General features: G+C 31.6%; 1 protein-coding gene across 3 annotated transcripts; it reads right to left on the bottom strand.

Annotated features, from left to right (window-relative positions):
* Nucleotides 1-2937: 2937 nt before the first annotated feature.
* LOC106478395 (ADP-ribosylation factor 1) lies at nt 2938-18040 on the bottom strand. Of its 3 annotated transcripts, none has more exons than XM_013938939.2 (5): nt 17924-18040; nt 10559-10741; nt 5266-5376; nt 4338-4462; nt 2938-3845 (listed from the first exon to the last, which is right to left on the bottom strand). In XM_013938939.2, exons 2-5 carry the CDS (start codon nt 10704-10706, stop codon nt 3684-3686), a joined length of 546 nt encoding a protein of 181 aa, XP_013794393.1. In that variant the 5' UTR covers nt 10707-10741; nt 17924-18040; the 3' UTR covers nt 2938-3683. The 3 variants fall into 3 exon arrangements, with proteins under 3 accessions (XP_013794393.1, XP_013794394.1, XP_013794392.1); XM_013938940.2 differs by lacking the exon at nt 17924-18040 and adding an exon at nt 17864-17910; XM_013938938.2 differs by lacking the exon at nt 17924-18040 and adding an exon at nt 17667-17782.
* Nucleotides 18041-18148: the final 108 nt, after the last annotated feature.

Consider the following 18148-nt stretch of genomic DNA (forward strand, 5'->3'; position numbering starts at 1 on the left):
TATATATATATATATATATATATATATATATATATATATATGTAAATGAGGATTGAATGGTAATAACAGAAGCTGTCTATGGACATTCCCAAATGGGGTCAAAAATGATGTCATAACAGGTCAAAATATAAAGTGTTGTCCTGTACCTGTAGTGGAAAATTTTCAGAGGAGGGGCACTAAAGATTGGGCATACTCCAGAAAAGGCTGGCCAACTCATGAAATCAGTTTAGTCAGTGGGCATCTAGGGAGAACTAAATGACCTAAGCAGTTCCAAGGATGGGATGACAACTCAAGAACAGTGCAATGGGAATACCAATTAAGGTTAAGGAAAATAAATGGTGACCTCCATCCTGGTTGGAGCTGTGAGATTTCATATGGTGAACAGGCATCTCTGATGTCTCAAATGCTATGCAAGGATGTGCACATAGATGTGGGGAAAACATTTGCTGTAGCATCATAAACCTCCAGATATCATCCCTATGAGTTGTTACTTGGAGTCCAGGAACCAGAACAATGCTGATTTCATAACATAGCATCTTAACCCATGAAAGAGGAATTTGTGAAAAGATGGTCTGAAAGAAAAGGAAGAAACAGAGATTTAGTTATTGTAAACTCTTGCTTCAACAAAAATTGGTGAGAAATGAGAGTGAAGAGGAAATAGTTATGTTGTGTAACGTATACTAATGAGAAGCAACGTCCCATTGAGGTGTATCAAGGGAATGACATTGTGAAGAGAAGCCATTGTCCCCAAAGTAAAAAGGAGATCTTTGGTGATAACTGTGCAAGACAGAAGAGAATGAACACAAGACTTCAAGGCTTGCAATGCCATAGGAGACAACTGAAGTGTTCCCTGAACTCTTTGATCCAAAATCTGAGATATACCAAATACTGTGCTGGTACTAAAATGGGACATGGATTTCTGGATGATCCATCCTTGATGATGTAGCTACTGGATTGTTGATTTAGTGTGTTGAAGAGGCTGGGAGAATAAAGGGATCAGAATAAGCCAATTACCTATGTAGAAATAAAAGCTGATATCAAGTGAATGGAGAAGACCAGAAAACACTTTGACTACTCAAGGAGCCATGACCATGCCAAAGGAGAGAGCAATGAACTGGAAAACTACCTTCTAATGACAGGTGTATAGGAATATCTACCTTTATTATCCAATGGCCTTGATGAAAATTTGACATAAAAGTTTCATATTTTGCATCTTGAAATGAGGAGTCTCTAGGTAACAATTGAGTTCAAACAGGTCTTCAATCCTGATTTCTTTGGAACTCAAAAGAGACAGGAGTAAAAACCTGAAGAAGCATAATATACTGTTTTGATTGCCCCTTTCTGATGATGATCTAAGACTTCCCAATCCAAATATATGCAAACTAGATTAGAAGGAAAAGAAGACCAGATGGTGAAATCCTACAGAAAAGATGAGTGTCATTGAGTTGGCTGAAAAGACTCATCTCACTTACTTCTATGTTTGACCACATAGGAGGGGGTAGAAGAAAGTAGCAGATGTTGATGAGGACAAACTGTGCTTGCTGGTCTTTTCAAGGAAGAGTGATCAGAAGATCAGCTCTTAATGGCATGATTCTCCTGCATGGTAAACTAGTTGAAGTGAAATTCTTGCAAATATAAGATGACATAGAAAAGAATTTCTTTCTAGATTAACAGAAATGTTGGGGGAACAAGTACTGCACAACACAGCATAGAGAGCTACGACATTAAAGGAACATAAGAGCCACATTATTGAGAGCTGCAGCCTAGGAAGATCGCTAGGTAGAAATTTGATCCTAGCAGAGAGAATCGGGAAAATGAGAGTAGCTAATAATTAACAACTGTGCCAAAGAAGAAATTCTTAAAAGAAGACAAAAGCATGCAAGTCACAAAACTGATAATGAGCCAAGGTAGAAGAACACGTGGAAGATTTGCCCCAAATAACCAATTTCAAGATCAAGAACTCAAGAAGAAAAATGAACAGAAGAAGATAATCCTGCTAAAAAGCCCATTGTGTGATGAATGCAAGGAACGTAATGGTTATTAACACTATGTTGATTTCTGTATGCCTCTACAATAACCCAAATATGAGATGAAGGTGGTAGGAATGATTCTAGATTTGAATCCTCTAACATGATATTAGTGTCCTCAAGCATAATAGAAATAGGTTCAATATCAAAAAGAGAACACACATGAGAAAAGAAGAAAAATGAGACCAACAGAAGCTTCATCAGGATTAAAGCTAGCTGGCAAATCCTGCACTTCAGAAAGTGATGGAAAATAGGCCTAAACAAAACAACTGTCTTGTTGAAAATCAAGAGAAAAGAATGGGTGTATCACAATTTGAGCAGCAACATATTTGTAAAAACCACTAAGGAGACTAGCAGACAATTCAGCATTAATGACCCAAATACATTAATCACTGAAAGCTGACAATGTAGCCACAGCTACTAATTACACATTAGACAGACTCCATGAGTAATATCTCAAAAGACATACAGCAATTCCCAATATTTGTAGAAGCACTAGTTTCAGAATCAACACTGACTTTAGAATTCATAACAGAATTAGCAGTATGACTGTTAATAAGAATATATGGCCTTTGGTAGGGAGGGAAGGTTTTGTACGTTCTTCTGACACATGTAATTAATCATGTTGAACTTGAGAGGGTGGAGATTTCTGTGTAAGTTGATGTATATTTTACATTGCATTTATGACATTCAGAATGTGGAGTTACATGGTTGTTGACAGCCAGAAAGTAATTTAACAAGAAGAGGCTTTTAGTATTTTTGAGGTAATTGTACCTGATATAATTTCAATTTTTCTTTCACCTGCCGATTAGTAAGTCATTGATAAAACAATTATAAATTCCACATTTTCATATGTTTTATTTTAATATTCTATGTTTAAAGGAAACACTCCAAGGAACACCAACAAACATTTATGTTGGCAAAGTGTTTTATTATTTCTGATTTACATAAAAATAAAATACATATTACTTAATGATTACTAGCCATTTTCATATTCCAAAGTAAAAAGAAAGAAAAAAAAGACAATTAATAATGAATCCTAGCTTAATTGCTTCTGCCTTTATTAAGTGAATGCCAGCTTTCTCACAAAGACCTGTTTCCTTTAAAAACAATGAAGCACACAAGTGGAAATTTGTGAAAAAACATGTGATTTCTAAGAAAAAAATATTGCAAAAAATAAAATTAAATTCATGCATATCAGTAGTATTAAAGAAAGTGAGAGGTATGAGTTGACTTTTTGTTTAGCTATATACAATACTTATCTGAAAGGTCACTCAAAATTATTTAGTTCAACAATGGAACATTTCTTAAGATTAATATTTTAATGTAGACACTTTTTTATTTCCTTTTACAAACAACTGGTTTTTTGCTTGGAATGTATTGAGAAAGCTAATAAAAACACAATAAAATACTACAAAGCCATGGTTCCCATATAATGAATTCTAATGTTGTTTTATGATGTCAGTGTTAGAAATATCATGGTTTAGGAAATTGTACTGTATCGAATTTAGTATAAACTGACTTTTTGTGTTAATTGATTTGTTTGTTTTTCTTATACAGGATTTCTCAAGAAGTTTTAGTGTGATGTCCAGGTCCACTTTTACTAGAAGTTGTTTTGTTTTTGGATTAGAAAAAATTATTATGCATTAGACCATTCTACTTTTGGTTTTTCAACTGGTTGGACAGCCAGTCAAGTCCTTCATACAAACCATCTCCACTGGTAGCGCACGTGGCTTGGATGTACCAGTTGCGGTTCCTCAAAGAATGAAGGCCTAGCTTATCTGTAATTTCTGCTGCATTCATGGCATTTGGAAGATCCTAAAAAAAAAATGTTATTTTGTAATAGTGACTTATTCTGATACATATTCACACAGACAATCACCATCTTTTTTACTCTTATATCCATTACCTAGGTAACATCTGAAGAAATTTCTCGCAAATGTGCAGAAAGAGATAATTACACAACATTGGTTATATGCATACAGAAAACAACTGAGGATAATAGGAGGAGGGAAGGGCAAACTTTAAAAAACCAGGGTATGTTCCTCTAACTTATCATCAAAACTGTAAGAGAAGACTGGTAGACTAAATGACCACTGGGGAAATGTCCGAGTTCATGGGAGGGTTGGGTATTTCAAACAAACTGAGAATAGTCAAACTCCTTTTAAAATATATATATGTACATGCCCACTAAAAAAACATGAGAAGTCCATTAGATGTGTTAACTCCAGGTGGCTTTACTTTCTACACATTATACAATACTGAAGTATAAACAGTACAACATAATCCGAAGGATACTGATACACTTACCTGTTTATTGGCAAAAATAAGAAGAACAGCATCTTTTAGTTCATCTTCTCCTAACATTCTCATTAGTTCTTCTCTTGCCTCTCCAATACGTTCTCTGTCATTACTATCCACTACAAATATTAAACCTGGGAAACAATGTATTTATGAGATACAAAATAACACTATTTCACCTAGTACATTTATACGACATTCTTAACCTCAGCAACCACTAGAAAATGCAAGTAAGGATGAATTTATGTTCAATCAGTTATATGTATTTAATTACATTTAACATAACTGGTAATTAATACTGTTCTTCTCGACAAAATGTTACTTAGAAAAAACTCCAATAAATACTACATCTACTCATAAACCATGCTTTAAGTATGTATAACAGATTCCCTTAACTCTCCCTTTTTTTTACAGGAAGAAAAGAATGAAGAAGTAATGAAAGAGGATCAGCATTTTTTTTTATTCAAACCCATAAACTAATTACAGCATTACAGGCACAGGACTCCAATCACTCCTAAAGCAGATGGCCAACAGACTAGGTTTACTACAAGGCAAAATGTAACCTTCCTTGCTGTAATAGCTAGCTATTAAAATGCAACCTCATTCAAAAAATACTGGAAAGTGGACTTTCAAGTGATTAAACTGGTAACGTTAGGTGCAACTAATTTTAAAGAATTATAGTTAAGATTTCATTCACATGCTCAGAAAAAATTTCTCCCACTACAGCTTGTTAAAAACTATTGTTATAAAACCATCTTAACATATTGGAAAGAGCATGGGATGGTGTAACTGGTATGAAACAAGTTACGATTGCATGATGATGTTAGAATCAATAAGATGGCTGAAAACAACAACTTTTATTTAGTCAAACATTGACCATAAAAACATTTATGAGCTATATGTATATGGAAACTAAGAAAATATATATAAGACATACCTTGGGTATTCTGAAAATAATGACGCCATAAAGGCCTAATCTTATCTTGACCACCGACGTCCCATACAGTGAAGCTAATATTCTTGTATTCTACTGTTTCAACATTAAAACCTAAAAGACAAAAAAATCAATTTTTCATTATCAAAATAAATTCAACTTTTATGTTTATAAAGTGCTCTTTTACATGAAAACGAAACTTTAAACTCTAGATATGTGATAAGCCAAACTACGTCGTCTGCTAGAATGAAGGATTTAGTAAAAGAACTTGGTAAGATTTTTAATCTTGTATCCACAATGGTGGTACAATATCAAATTTATTTGGATACTAGTTTCGACACTTTCATATGTCCTCTTCAGCCCAACGTTTGACTATGAAAGTGTGGAAACTTGTGTCCATATAAATTTTGTATTGTTCTGTCACTGTGGATTTAAACTTTATTCTATATTAGCTGGAGTACTCATCCCCTGGATAGAAGTTGTGTAAATTTATGATTAATGAAAGGTTATCTTAGGACATGAAAAGTTGCTTCCATTATATGTAATTGTAAAAAAAACAAAATGTGAAACCACAATCTCCTCATGGACCCAACAAACCTTCATGCCAAATTTGGTGAAGATCCATCAACATGGGGTGAAGTAATGGTGCAAAATGCAAAATTGAAAATTTGTATGTATTCTCGCATGGACCTAATGAGCATCCATACCAATTTTGGTTAAGATCCATCCACACCCTGCGAAGTAGTTACATGGACATACAACAGACAGTACTATTATATTTATATAGCTTACTTTACATGGCATTGTATAATTACCTACTATTTTTTAATCTCGTGTCTGAGGCCAAAAGATTTGACGGGTTTTTTTTACACAAAAATAAGTGAAAATTTCAAAAAGTGATTTTTCAGTTGCAGTAGCGTGGTCAGTTTCTTTTCAGAAAATAATAAAGATAAGACCTCCTGTTAAGTTTCACTGCAAATTTGCACATGATATGTTATCTCGATTATGCACAAAAAACCACTGTGAGACTCATTATTAAGTGCTCTTTACATGTTATCATTGTTCGTTTGGTGAACTAGTCTTGTTTATTATAGGAAATATAGTCATGCACCTATATTTATATTAAACTGCCTTTTCCATGACAAAAATGTTCCACGTAATGCTGATTTTTGACAAAATAATCAACAAATGTACAGTTTCAGGCTTAACCTGATTCCTCAATGCCAAGAAGTAGCACCTGAGATAAAATGTTAGAACTACAAGAAGTTATCTAAATCTGTAAGGAACAAAGAAATTATATATATATATATCTTTAATCTCTTTTAATCAAAGTTATAGTTCAATTTCTATATCACAAATCCTACAAAAGACAGCCTAGCCTAATGTTACCACTACACAACAAAAGCCTCACCGAAAGAACCTGCCTATGTTTAAGCTTTACCATTAAAACTTGTGTACTTGAGAATGATTGCACCAGTGATCGAAATGTCTTACCTGTTCTAAAAAATAATCCTCCTTACTGTAAAAGCTTGAACTTATAATAAAATCAAAATTAAATTAATCATCACTTAACATTTCAGTTCTCCCCCTTTTTTTTTCACTGCATAACCATGTAACCCATTTATACAAAATATATTAGAGTCTATTACAAACACAACAGTATGAAAAATAACTAATATAAAGGGAAAATGTTATCAATATCCTCCGTAGTTTTTACTACTTAGCAAAGTGTATGAAATATTTTTCTTTAAAATCACATTTTATTTATTTTCAGGTGGACCTGGTACATCTTTTTCATTAATAAAAAATGCAATGAATACATATGCAATTCATATAAATATACAATTTTTCATGGAGTTCACCTTGCATATTGCTACCTTGAGTGCTGACAACTAGAGATAGTACTTACATTAGATATGTTTAAGAAATATGAATATTGACCCTAATTGCTTTAGAAACTGAAAGTGAATGCTTATTAGCTTAAAAGTTTGCCTCTGATGAAGAAAATTCCACCTTTTAAAAGTGCTTGGGTTATAGGGTTTCTCATTTGTGTGTTTAGTTGATCTTTTGAGCCTACACGTTTTCTTAACACCATGAATGTTAGCAATAATACCTCTTCCTGTGTTTCACATAACTTTAAGAATTATACTTATTCATCCAACTGTACTAAAAATTATAATGAATGCTTGACTGAGTGGACAAAACTTAACTATATATATATTAAAATGTACTGAGTAGCAATGGATATAAAATGTTCACAAGTTCAAAGAAAGCTGTGAATCAAGTGAAAAGTTATCAACAGGAATGCCAAAGCTTATGTTTGATTTATAAAGAAGTTTCATTGTTAAGAAAATTAAAAATTGAAGGTTCAGGTAACATTCTTAATAATTTATTGTAAAGTATATGTTACATTATGTTAAAAGTCACTGACATGAATTATCACTGAAAGATTAATGTGTTTCAGTATTTCCAAGTTGGACAAAGATGACAAAATGCTGTTTAACTAACCTTAAACTATTGTAAAGGTTTCATTTTTTCATTAATTAATTAGGCAAATCACTGAATAGTACTTTTTAAGATATTTTATGTCTAAATTTTAAAAGGTACAATATTCAACAAACTAGTTTTGTCCTACCCATCATAAAATAAAGGGTAAAAAAACAACAACAACCGACAAACACTGCCCTTCCTTCAGCGAGCTTTACTCACAAAAGTTTCCTCATCACAAAAGAAAATCAATAACACAATGAGAAAATAAAAACAATCTTCATGTACACTCTCGAAAGATCAATAGGAATGGTGCAAATGAAATAAAAAATGACTCATAATATAAGCATCACGCATACACACACACACACACACACAAATCGACACTCGTAACATAAGCATAACACATACAAATCAACAAATAATTTTTATAAGTATCAAACTATTTATCTGGGGTAGTAATAAAGAACCCTTTTCAGTAGGAGTCCAAAATCTCATTACCCAAACCTTGTTGCATATCGTCCCAGCAGAAATACACTTGATTTATCTATTTTGTGAAGTTGTCATATTCAAGTAACTCTGTGGTAATTGGAAGATTTCACCAGCTGATGTGACATATACATAGTTAAGATAGTTTTTGCCCCTGTAAGATGATGTGACCCATACATTAAGATAATTGTTGCCTTTGTAAGTTGATGTGATCTATACAGTTAAGATTGTTGTTGCCCTTGAAAGCTGATACAACCTATATAGTTAAAATAGTTTTTACCACTGTAAGATGATGTGACCCATACATCAAGACAGTTATTGCCTTTGTTAGCTGATGTGATCTATACAGTTAAGATAGTTGTTACCATCTTTAAGCTCATTCAACCTATACATTTAAGTTGATTTTTGCCCCTGTAAGCTGGTATGACTTATACAGTTAACCCTTTGGCTGTCGGGGCCATTTTTAAATTTCTTTCTCTGTAAAATATTGTATTACTTTAAAAATTTAATTAAACCTCTTTACTATCAATATATGTCAATGAAAGTAACTTTATAATATATGTTATAATTTCAAATTTTACCCTGAATTAATGACTTGATCAGGCCCAGATTTGTGATAAATCTCAGAAATATTTTAAATTTAATAAAAACATGCTTGAATGATAGCTTTGGATAAGGATTTCAATTATATGAAGATAAACATTAATATACGTTTTTCACTGGTGAGTTATTCAGTATTTGTTTACCTTTCTTTGACCACTATTTTCCAATTTCTGGTCAAAATTTGACTGCTGCTTTCTGTGCTATTTCTGATTTTAAAGTATATAAAATTAAAGTTGAACAACACAGAAACATCAGAAGAAGATCCTAAACATCCAACAACTTTCAAGGTATTTCAAGTGCAACAAAAATGCATGCAGTTAACATGGATGTGACCATGATGGAATATCCATTTAAATAATACTTTCTCAGAAAAGATGACAGAGAGAGTTTCTGAAAGAGAATACAGAGAAAACTAGAAATGAAAAGAAGGAAGCTTCTTCTGCTGTTGTTCCTTCCTCAAAAGGAAAGGCTGCTAAGAAAAAAAAACTTTGGTATTTTATTCTTTTAAACCTCATACGTTACAATGGCATACAAACCCCAGTTGGCATCTAAGTTCCTTGCAATCATTTTACAATGATATCTTTCATTGATATTTGTAAGCAAGTACACACTTTCAAGTTTGTATGCACTGAAAAGAAGTTTGGAAGTTGTATCAAAATCAGTTTTTAGATTTTGTGCTGGTTTTAAATTTGGGTCTAACAGAGTCCAAAACTAGCACAATCAAAAGTAAAAAACTAGTACTTCCGAGCCTAAGGATGTGAAAATTTAAATTTAGCATCACATTTTAAGTTTGGTTTGGTTACGCCTCAAATTCAAGATTATAAAATAATACACATATTCTTCGGTCATTACCTGTTACATATATTTGTCAGCAGAAGATATTCATATATATCTAAGTTACTTGATACAAATAAAACTAATAGTAGTAATAACAATTTTAATCTTAAACGAAAGAGTTAATCTAAGATGTTTTGTTATAGTGTTACTAAATTTTTATTTACATTCTAGAAATTCATAAGCTGAAAATCCAGTTTTATAAGAGTAGAACCACAGATAGTAGAAAAAACATGTTTCTTATTTATAAAGGTTACAGATGAACAATATTCTATAAGTAATCACAAGCATGACTAATAATACATTACAAAATGGCTTGTGATTCACTAACAAAAGGAGAATAGTCAACTATTCAAAAGCACTCAATCATTGCATCTTTTGAGTAACATCCCAGTTTGTCTACTCTCATTGGCAATAGACTAAATGGGAAAAAACTAAAAAGTACAATCATTAGGTTGTCAAATACAGAATAAGGTTTAAATACAAAAATAACTTTGGCACAGTTTTAGAAACAAAGCATTCTTGTATTAATACACTTTACAATACAATGCAATAGATGTTTAAAACATTCACACATTGATTATTTTTTATGTACACGCACATGTATACTACAAATATATCACATTAGAAAAACCTATTTTGTTCTCAAGAAATTATAATACTGCTTTAAAGACTTTTCATTTACAGTAAATTGGCATACTTACTTTACAGAAAAAATATAAAACATTTATTTTGGTATATGATTACATTAGACTAGACTAAATGGGAATAAACCCATCTTTAGTGTGTGATCCAGCATGTTAACTCTTTTATCATAATTCCCAAACAAATTTAATTTACTTTTACTCTTCAATGCTTGTAACCCTAAAAGGTAAAGACTTACCTATAGTGGGAATAGTAGTGACAATTTCACCTAGTTTTAATTTGTACAAAATTGTAGTCTTTCCTGCAGCATCAAGACCGACCATCAGAATACGCATTTCTTTCTTACCAAAAAGGCCTTTGAATAGATTAGCAAAAATGTTCCCCATTTTGTGGACCTGGACTCTTTAGAAAATCAGTCAATCTGGAAACCAGCAGAAATAGGTTACTTTTATACTTTTTCCACTTCTGTTATAATTAGAGTACATGCAATGCATTGCTAAAAAACAACAACAAAAAATAACTTTTAAGGTTTAATTTTGCATAAGCAGAAGTCAGCAAATTGGAACAAAGGATGTAACATGTAGCTTTTTGATGATATTCCTTTTGAGAATATAACCTGCAGTAATTGGAATCCAGTACATTACCATGTTAAATTTCCAGAACTAGTCTTGTTATTATTATGTAACACAACTTACAAAAGTAATTTTTATCATTACAAATTACAGAAGAAATGTTGAATTTAATGTATTGAGTTTATCAATTAAGTGCTTGAATAAAGGTTTTTGTGATTAAACAGCAAAATTAGAGCAAAACCTTAGATTGTAAATATTAAACGTCTAATAGCTGTTTCTGTAATTCCCATTCCAGTTTTAAAAACTCATTAATCACATTGGGAATCTCTTTTTTTTGTACCGTGAAAACATGAGTTTATTATAAATTACATAAATTATGACAGCAAACTTAAATTATACCTTGAAAATATGTTTTTGCTATTTTTTATTACATTACTTTTTTTCTTTATTGTATACATGTACAAGTTAAATTAAATTAATAGGTTCCCCCGCTGCCTATTAGCAGTATTATACGTGAATTGTTCTATACTTATTCTCCTGGATGGATTTAAAACAGATTACAACAATTCCAAATTTGGACAAAATACTTTTGTTAGTAAAAATAAATGTTAATAAAAAATATTCATTTTTCAGAATTTGTAGCACTTACTGGAGGTATTCAGAAATTTTGGCATTAAAGTTAGTAAAAGCTTTAAACTACATGTAACAAAGAAATTCACTTTTACTTTATATATACTTCATGACTAGACGAGGAGAATAAGAACATGGCTTCTTTAAAGTGCACCACTTTATTAAAGTATTAACCAAACGCAGCCTACCAATACAGTAAATAATAGGCATCCCTGAGAATACAAATCAACCATCTCCATCCCATCATATGCAAATAACTCAAATGTATAAATATAGTCTACAGAATATACACAGACATGTCACAAATTAAAAGATCCTGGAAATTAAATACATTTTCATTCGTGGGCTCTTCATGCTGTAGGGAGAAGAGAATGTCTCATATAAAGCAACTGCTAATGTTGCAGGAAAGATCCCGATACCATCAGAAATTACCTTCATAGCTTGAACTACTATGGCAGAGTACTTAAACAGGAGCTACTCCTCACTACAAACAATATTGAGATTCATCCTTGACTGTTCCCTGTGAAAGTGTGCCAAACAACCAACTTCTAGGGACACTCTCATCCAAATTACTTGCTAAAAGTGAGGTGCAATCCCATTTGTCTTGATATCGGATGTTGTAAATATGATGTGTATCTGTGTTTCTGCTTCAAATGTTGCAAAGGGTAGATTCACTAAACACCAATAATAATAGTGTACCATTTATTTTGTGTTTTATTATTTAATAAAATGGCATTCTATCTGGAGTGGATGTCTATTTACTTACTGGTAGGCTATGTACTACGTCATGTAATTTTTAACTAATTGACTTTCAGTTGTGCTCTATCTTCCACAAAGAGGAAACACAGCTCAAATGAGTGTTGAAAATATATCAAAAACATTTAAGAAATTACTCAAAAAACTATCTTTCCAAACTACTAGTTAATTCTCAGTTACTTTTAAAGTACTATTCATACATACTTACTGAAAAAATAAAGTTATAATTTTAATGATACCTTCAGACCTACATAAACTATTAGTAATTTCTTGCCTAAACATACACATCAATGAGGAAATATAAGCTGAGTAACAATATTATTAAACGAATGAATACTGGTATATGTAAATAAACACTTTACTCTTCAATCATCGGTCTCCTCTAGGTCAGTAGAAATTTTAAAAATTAATATACAAACTTACCTTTCCTTTTACACTAATTTACTCTCACCTTATAAAAAATATACCACAAACGTACATTAATTAAATATATACAAAAACTCCTGTTACACTTCTTTTCTATTGAATATTTTGTAACTTTGACAATTCATCCTTAATCAATAATTACTTTATTTTTATTTATAATACTTTTCACCAAATTTAAAGTGCAGCGATGGGAATCAAAGTGAAACCTAGTTAAGGTAACTCACAGGTTGACGAGTTCTTACATTCACAAAATTACAAGTGTTTGTATTGAAGACAGTTTATTGGTGACATATTTAATCTGGAAAGCTGAGAAAACTTAAATAACTATATTTACACATGGAGCTCTTTTTCAGATGAAAAATTTATGTATGTGGTACGATGTGCTGTATAGATATCTCTCCTACATCATATGATGATTTTATAACTATTAACATCTTCAGAAAATAGGACCCACATTATCCAGTATGTACCTAATACAGTGTTAATTTAATCGAGCACTAAAACTGAAAACTCTATGATGAAATTAAGAAAGTTTAAAACTTGTGACAGATAAACTACATGCAGCATTCTCTAAATGTAGCCAGGTCAGGATGGTTTTTTTTTTTTGGGGGGGGGGGGTAATTCCTCATACTTAACACTACGTAGTTGGGGGAAATCAAGCAGTTTTACAGTGTATGACACCTCTGCTATTTTTCTCATAGTCACAAAATATAATTAGTTCATACGGATTAATTTTTTATAATTTAAAAACTAAGAATGTGTTTCTTGACTTGAGCACCACACCTTAGGACACCCACCAGGTCTTTTGTATTTTAACACTTTTTCATCCTTAATTTGGAATGCTAACAAAGCTTTATGGGTCACTTGTCACCCAAAAAATATCACAATGGTTACAGTTTTCAGGATTCCATCTTCCGAGCTATCAATTTCTTTTTAATTTTTGGTAAAAGACATTGGAACCATATTTGCAAAAATATGTATGTAATACAAGTTATGAGAAAATAGGATTCCACTCAGTAGGTCTGGGGTTCAACACACTGTGTGAGCATGTGAACAGCTATTTTTAACCTTATGGTAATTGGCCTTAAGAATTTTTATCTCAACATATGGTTTCATTTTTTTTTCTGATTTATCTGAAGAAATATTAGTTCCAAATGCAAAAACAACTTTTACTTTTCAATATTGTCATAAACATCTTACAAAATTTTGGTATTTTACCGAGAAGCCCCCTAAATGAAGATATATTTCACAAATGGCCAATGGCTTCATTCCAGAGATTATCAAATATAAAAAGACAAAAGTTTCGTCCACTTTATAAATAAGACAAAATGAGAAATGTTCATATTGTTTTAACTTACGTGATTGTAAGATTCTTATTTGTGTCAATGTTTAGCTTTCTAGAACCACCGAAACTATTCCTTTAAAGTTTCCTGTGAATTGTCAGATCTGTATTAAAAATAAGGTAATAAGGTGGCCTTACTTATTAAAACTATTGAGTATTTTCACAGATGAATCTTTTTGCAGCATAGATATTTGTACTGAAGAACACAGAGATCATAAAAGTCACAAGTTCATAACCATGAACTCATTACAATATATGTATAGAATCAAGTGATTTTTAAAGAAAAGGATTTCATAACCTTTCTTTTGAAAGTTTATAACTGAGCTCAAAAAACAAATATTGCTTGCCATTAATTTTTACATTCCAAAATGGACGAATGGTGAGAAAAGAAGATTTGATACGAAATAAAATGATTTAAAAATATTATACTTAAAAGTGATGTAAGTGATAATTAGGACGTACTGAAAACCACTAACAACTATAAAAGTATGTTAATGGAGAAAATGAAACAAACAATAAAATTCTTAAACTCTCATAAAATGAAATTTGAGAAACATACGAGGTCTTTCAATAATGTTAGTGGAATTGCTTTATGAAATTTTACTAATTTTAAAGTTTAAATAATTTTGCAGCAAAGATTAATGACTATTTTATAATCATGAAGCATACACACAAGTTAAAAAGTGGTTTGAGCATTGGCTCAGCAAAAGAAAGCAAAGTTGTTAATTAATGTACAATATTCTGTTTGATGATTTTACAATATCTACAAGCCTACTGGTTTTCAATACTTCACCAACTTTAGGCATTTAACTCATTAACTGCAGCTGCTCTAAACGCGTGCGGAATTTTTGCAAGTCGTATACCATATAGGGCACGCTCGCATTCAAGTGCTGGAGGTGGACTGTTCCCTATGTATTGAACCAGCAGTCAATGTATTAAACCACAATATAACTAGAAATATCCTTTATAGTTCATTACTGTAAATTATTTTGATATACAAGTGTTGCAAGCTTTGCTTAAATTATAAATCATTTACTTTACGGTTGAAACTAAGTTGAGGAAATCTAATAGCAATAATATTAGGCCTAAGCTGAATTTTCAAAATGTGACTTACAATATGTTGTAATTTTCTATTAGTTTGTCATGTACATTTCTCAAATAATTTCCTTAATTGTAATTGAATGTTTTAAAAAGTACTTTTTCTGTTCTCAACAGGTTAGTGGCATGATATAAATAATCTTAATTTTCTTATTACAGTACTTTTCTACTCTTCATCAGTGATCCTGGACACTACCACCAATGAAAGTTCAGACCAAACCAAGCCTTTATAGTAGTGAGGTATTGAAAATCAAAAAGGTGTATTTAAGTGCTTTACATTCACAAAAAAGAAACCTATCATTCTATAGGTATTTGAAGAACTTGTAGCATTCCGCCACAATTTAATTCTTCGTATTGTTAGCCAACACTAGGTCGGTTTCCATCTGTTATTTATTTGCCAAACTCTCCAAATAATCTAAATCCTTTTGTAAAGCAACAGCATTTTCATCACAGCTAACAATACTGACCATAAAAATATCATTAGAACATTTAAGCATTTTATTGACTATTCCTTCACCTGTCATAATATGAATTTTAAATGCTTTTCATTGCCACTACCAGAAAAATTGTACTGTCACGAGCACTGATAAAGTCAACATGTAAAAACACTTATTGATTATCATTACATTAATTTAATCATGTTCTTCATGTCAAATTGCTGAGACGTACTGCTGTTTTAAGTATAATTTTTTTTAATGACACTGCTTATCATACTGTACATAACCAAATTAATGTTCTTCATGCTGGACTGAGTTCTGTTGTTAAAATGTATTCATGTGATCGTTCACATTCATTTTTATGTCACACTGATGATGCTAGATGTATTTGCATACAATTCTCAAAAATGTTCTGTTTCAAGAGCAAATAAAACCAAAATTAGGAATAACAAATATTTTTATTTCATGCTTTTGATTCATGGCATGCGTATGTTTTACTTGCATCACTACAGCACAAATAGCAACATTAAGTGTCCCTTATTGTGACATCATTTTAGTGTCTACTGACTGACTGATAGACAACACACTACTGTATAGTGGCGTGAGTGGTTAAAACAGGTGACACCTCCAGGCAGCCTTCGGCCCCCTTTCGGGGAAATTAATTTCTGGCTGTGAGGAGGATGATGTTGCTTTACCAAAGGATTTAGATTATTCGGCAAGTCTGGTAAATAACTGACAAATGGCTTTTAATTAAATAAATATAAGGTAATGCATGAAGCTTATAATTCAAATTATAAATATAATTATGATGGTAATAACCTTAACAGTGTTATGGAAAAAAAAAAGAACTTGGTGGACTGGTTGATCAGTCTCATAAGTCACCCAATCAGTATTTTGTTGCTAGTGGTACAGCAAATATATTTTTAGGTTGTATTTACAGAAATACTGAATACAAGTCTAAAGAGGTTATTTCATTGTAAAATATATTGGTTATGCTTTATTTGGCGTATAAGGTTCAGCCTTAGGTTCCTTAAATTAAAAAAAGACATTGCTTCATTGGAAAGGGTTCAAAGGACAGCTACTTCAACGACACTTTGGATGGAAAGATTGTCATACAAGAGGAGATAAAGGTCTCTAAAATTGTTTTCTCATGAAGAGTTAGAATTATAGAGGGTCTAACTGAGGTCTATATAATTTTTCTGGAAATTGATAATACCAACAAACCACTTTTTTTTTTTTACTTAATGGTAGGTCAGGGTAGGAGACATCTTCAACTAAGACAATATAACTTTTCCAACATGATGGTTGGCCTTTTGAATTGGGTTTAATTCACATGCAGTGGTTGCAGTAAATTTATGGGAGTTTACATGATAAGGATTCGCTTCAGTGGTGTTTGTAAGCCCCACAATTGCAGTGGATCCTGAATCATAATTAAAATTATAGGAAAATAAATATAGGGAGCCCTATTACGTTTTATGTGTCCGTGTAAGGGGGGGAGATATATTTTGTAGTTACACCACTGGTTGGCTTTAAAGTTTAGCTTGGTCAATGAGGCAGTCTTGATGGACTGACAGACCACTTTTCTTAAAAGTTCGATGATTTATGAATTATTAGCATCTTTGAAGTTTGATCAACAAGATGACACTAACAGTAACAACACCTGCTATCAAAGTTTCAACATTAAGGTTATTAAAATTTATTTAATCATTGTAAAACTAGTACTAGTAATAGTTACAGAACTTGTAATATGTGCACAATGTAAACAATATATATCTATTGCTACAATACTTTAGTTTAAAAGCTATATAGGCCCATCATGGATATTTGTAGTAAAAATTACTGGGGTTTAATTTTAACTAAGTTAAATAGTTATACTATAACTTAGTTATAAGTACAATAATTAAAATCAAAAGAGGATTATTCTGGTACAAGTACTGGTGTCAAATCATATTACGACACGTTTATCTTGCCTACGTATGCTGTTTAGCTGAACCACCCATCAAATAAGTCTATACTGGTACTAAAGAAAAGCTAGTTTTTAGTTAGTTTTTAAAAATTTAATTCAACCCTCACTTAGCTACTCACATTTGTTTAGTTGTTAAGCCTATTTTCTTTCACCTGTAACACCAGTTAGGTAAAAGTAAAACTTAAATATAAAATGTAATGACTAATGTATTAAAAAAATCATGCCCAATTATAACAATAAACTTATGAGTAGCTAAAACTACAAACAAACTTAAAAGCGTTGAGAAATGGTTCTGGTTCAAAAATAAATGACGTACAATAATATAATAACAAAAGTTATTCCTCAGTATTTCGTATTTACTTCTCGCATAACTCACCTGCTGCGGAATAGGGCACAAACATCGAGACACTATGTATGAAGAAAAAGTAGCCTACCTATAATTTTTAGCGAATTGCAATTTTTGCAACATCAGGACAGTTTTTGATATTTCATTTTCTTTTTTTTTATAGATATTGGGCAAATGTTTTTTTCTGATATAGAATATAAATTAAATAACAATATAAACATTAGGACCATTTGTTTGTTTGTTATGGATTTCGCG

The sequence above is a fragment of the Limulus polyphemus genome, unplaced genomic scaffold (assembly GCF_000517525.1).
Source record: "Limulus polyphemus unplaced genomic scaffold, Limulus_polyphemus-2.1.2 Scaffold207, whole genome shotgun sequence".
NCBI classification, from domain to species: Eukaryota; Metazoa; Arthropoda; class Merostomata; order Xiphosura; family Limulidae; genus Limulus; species Limulus polyphemus.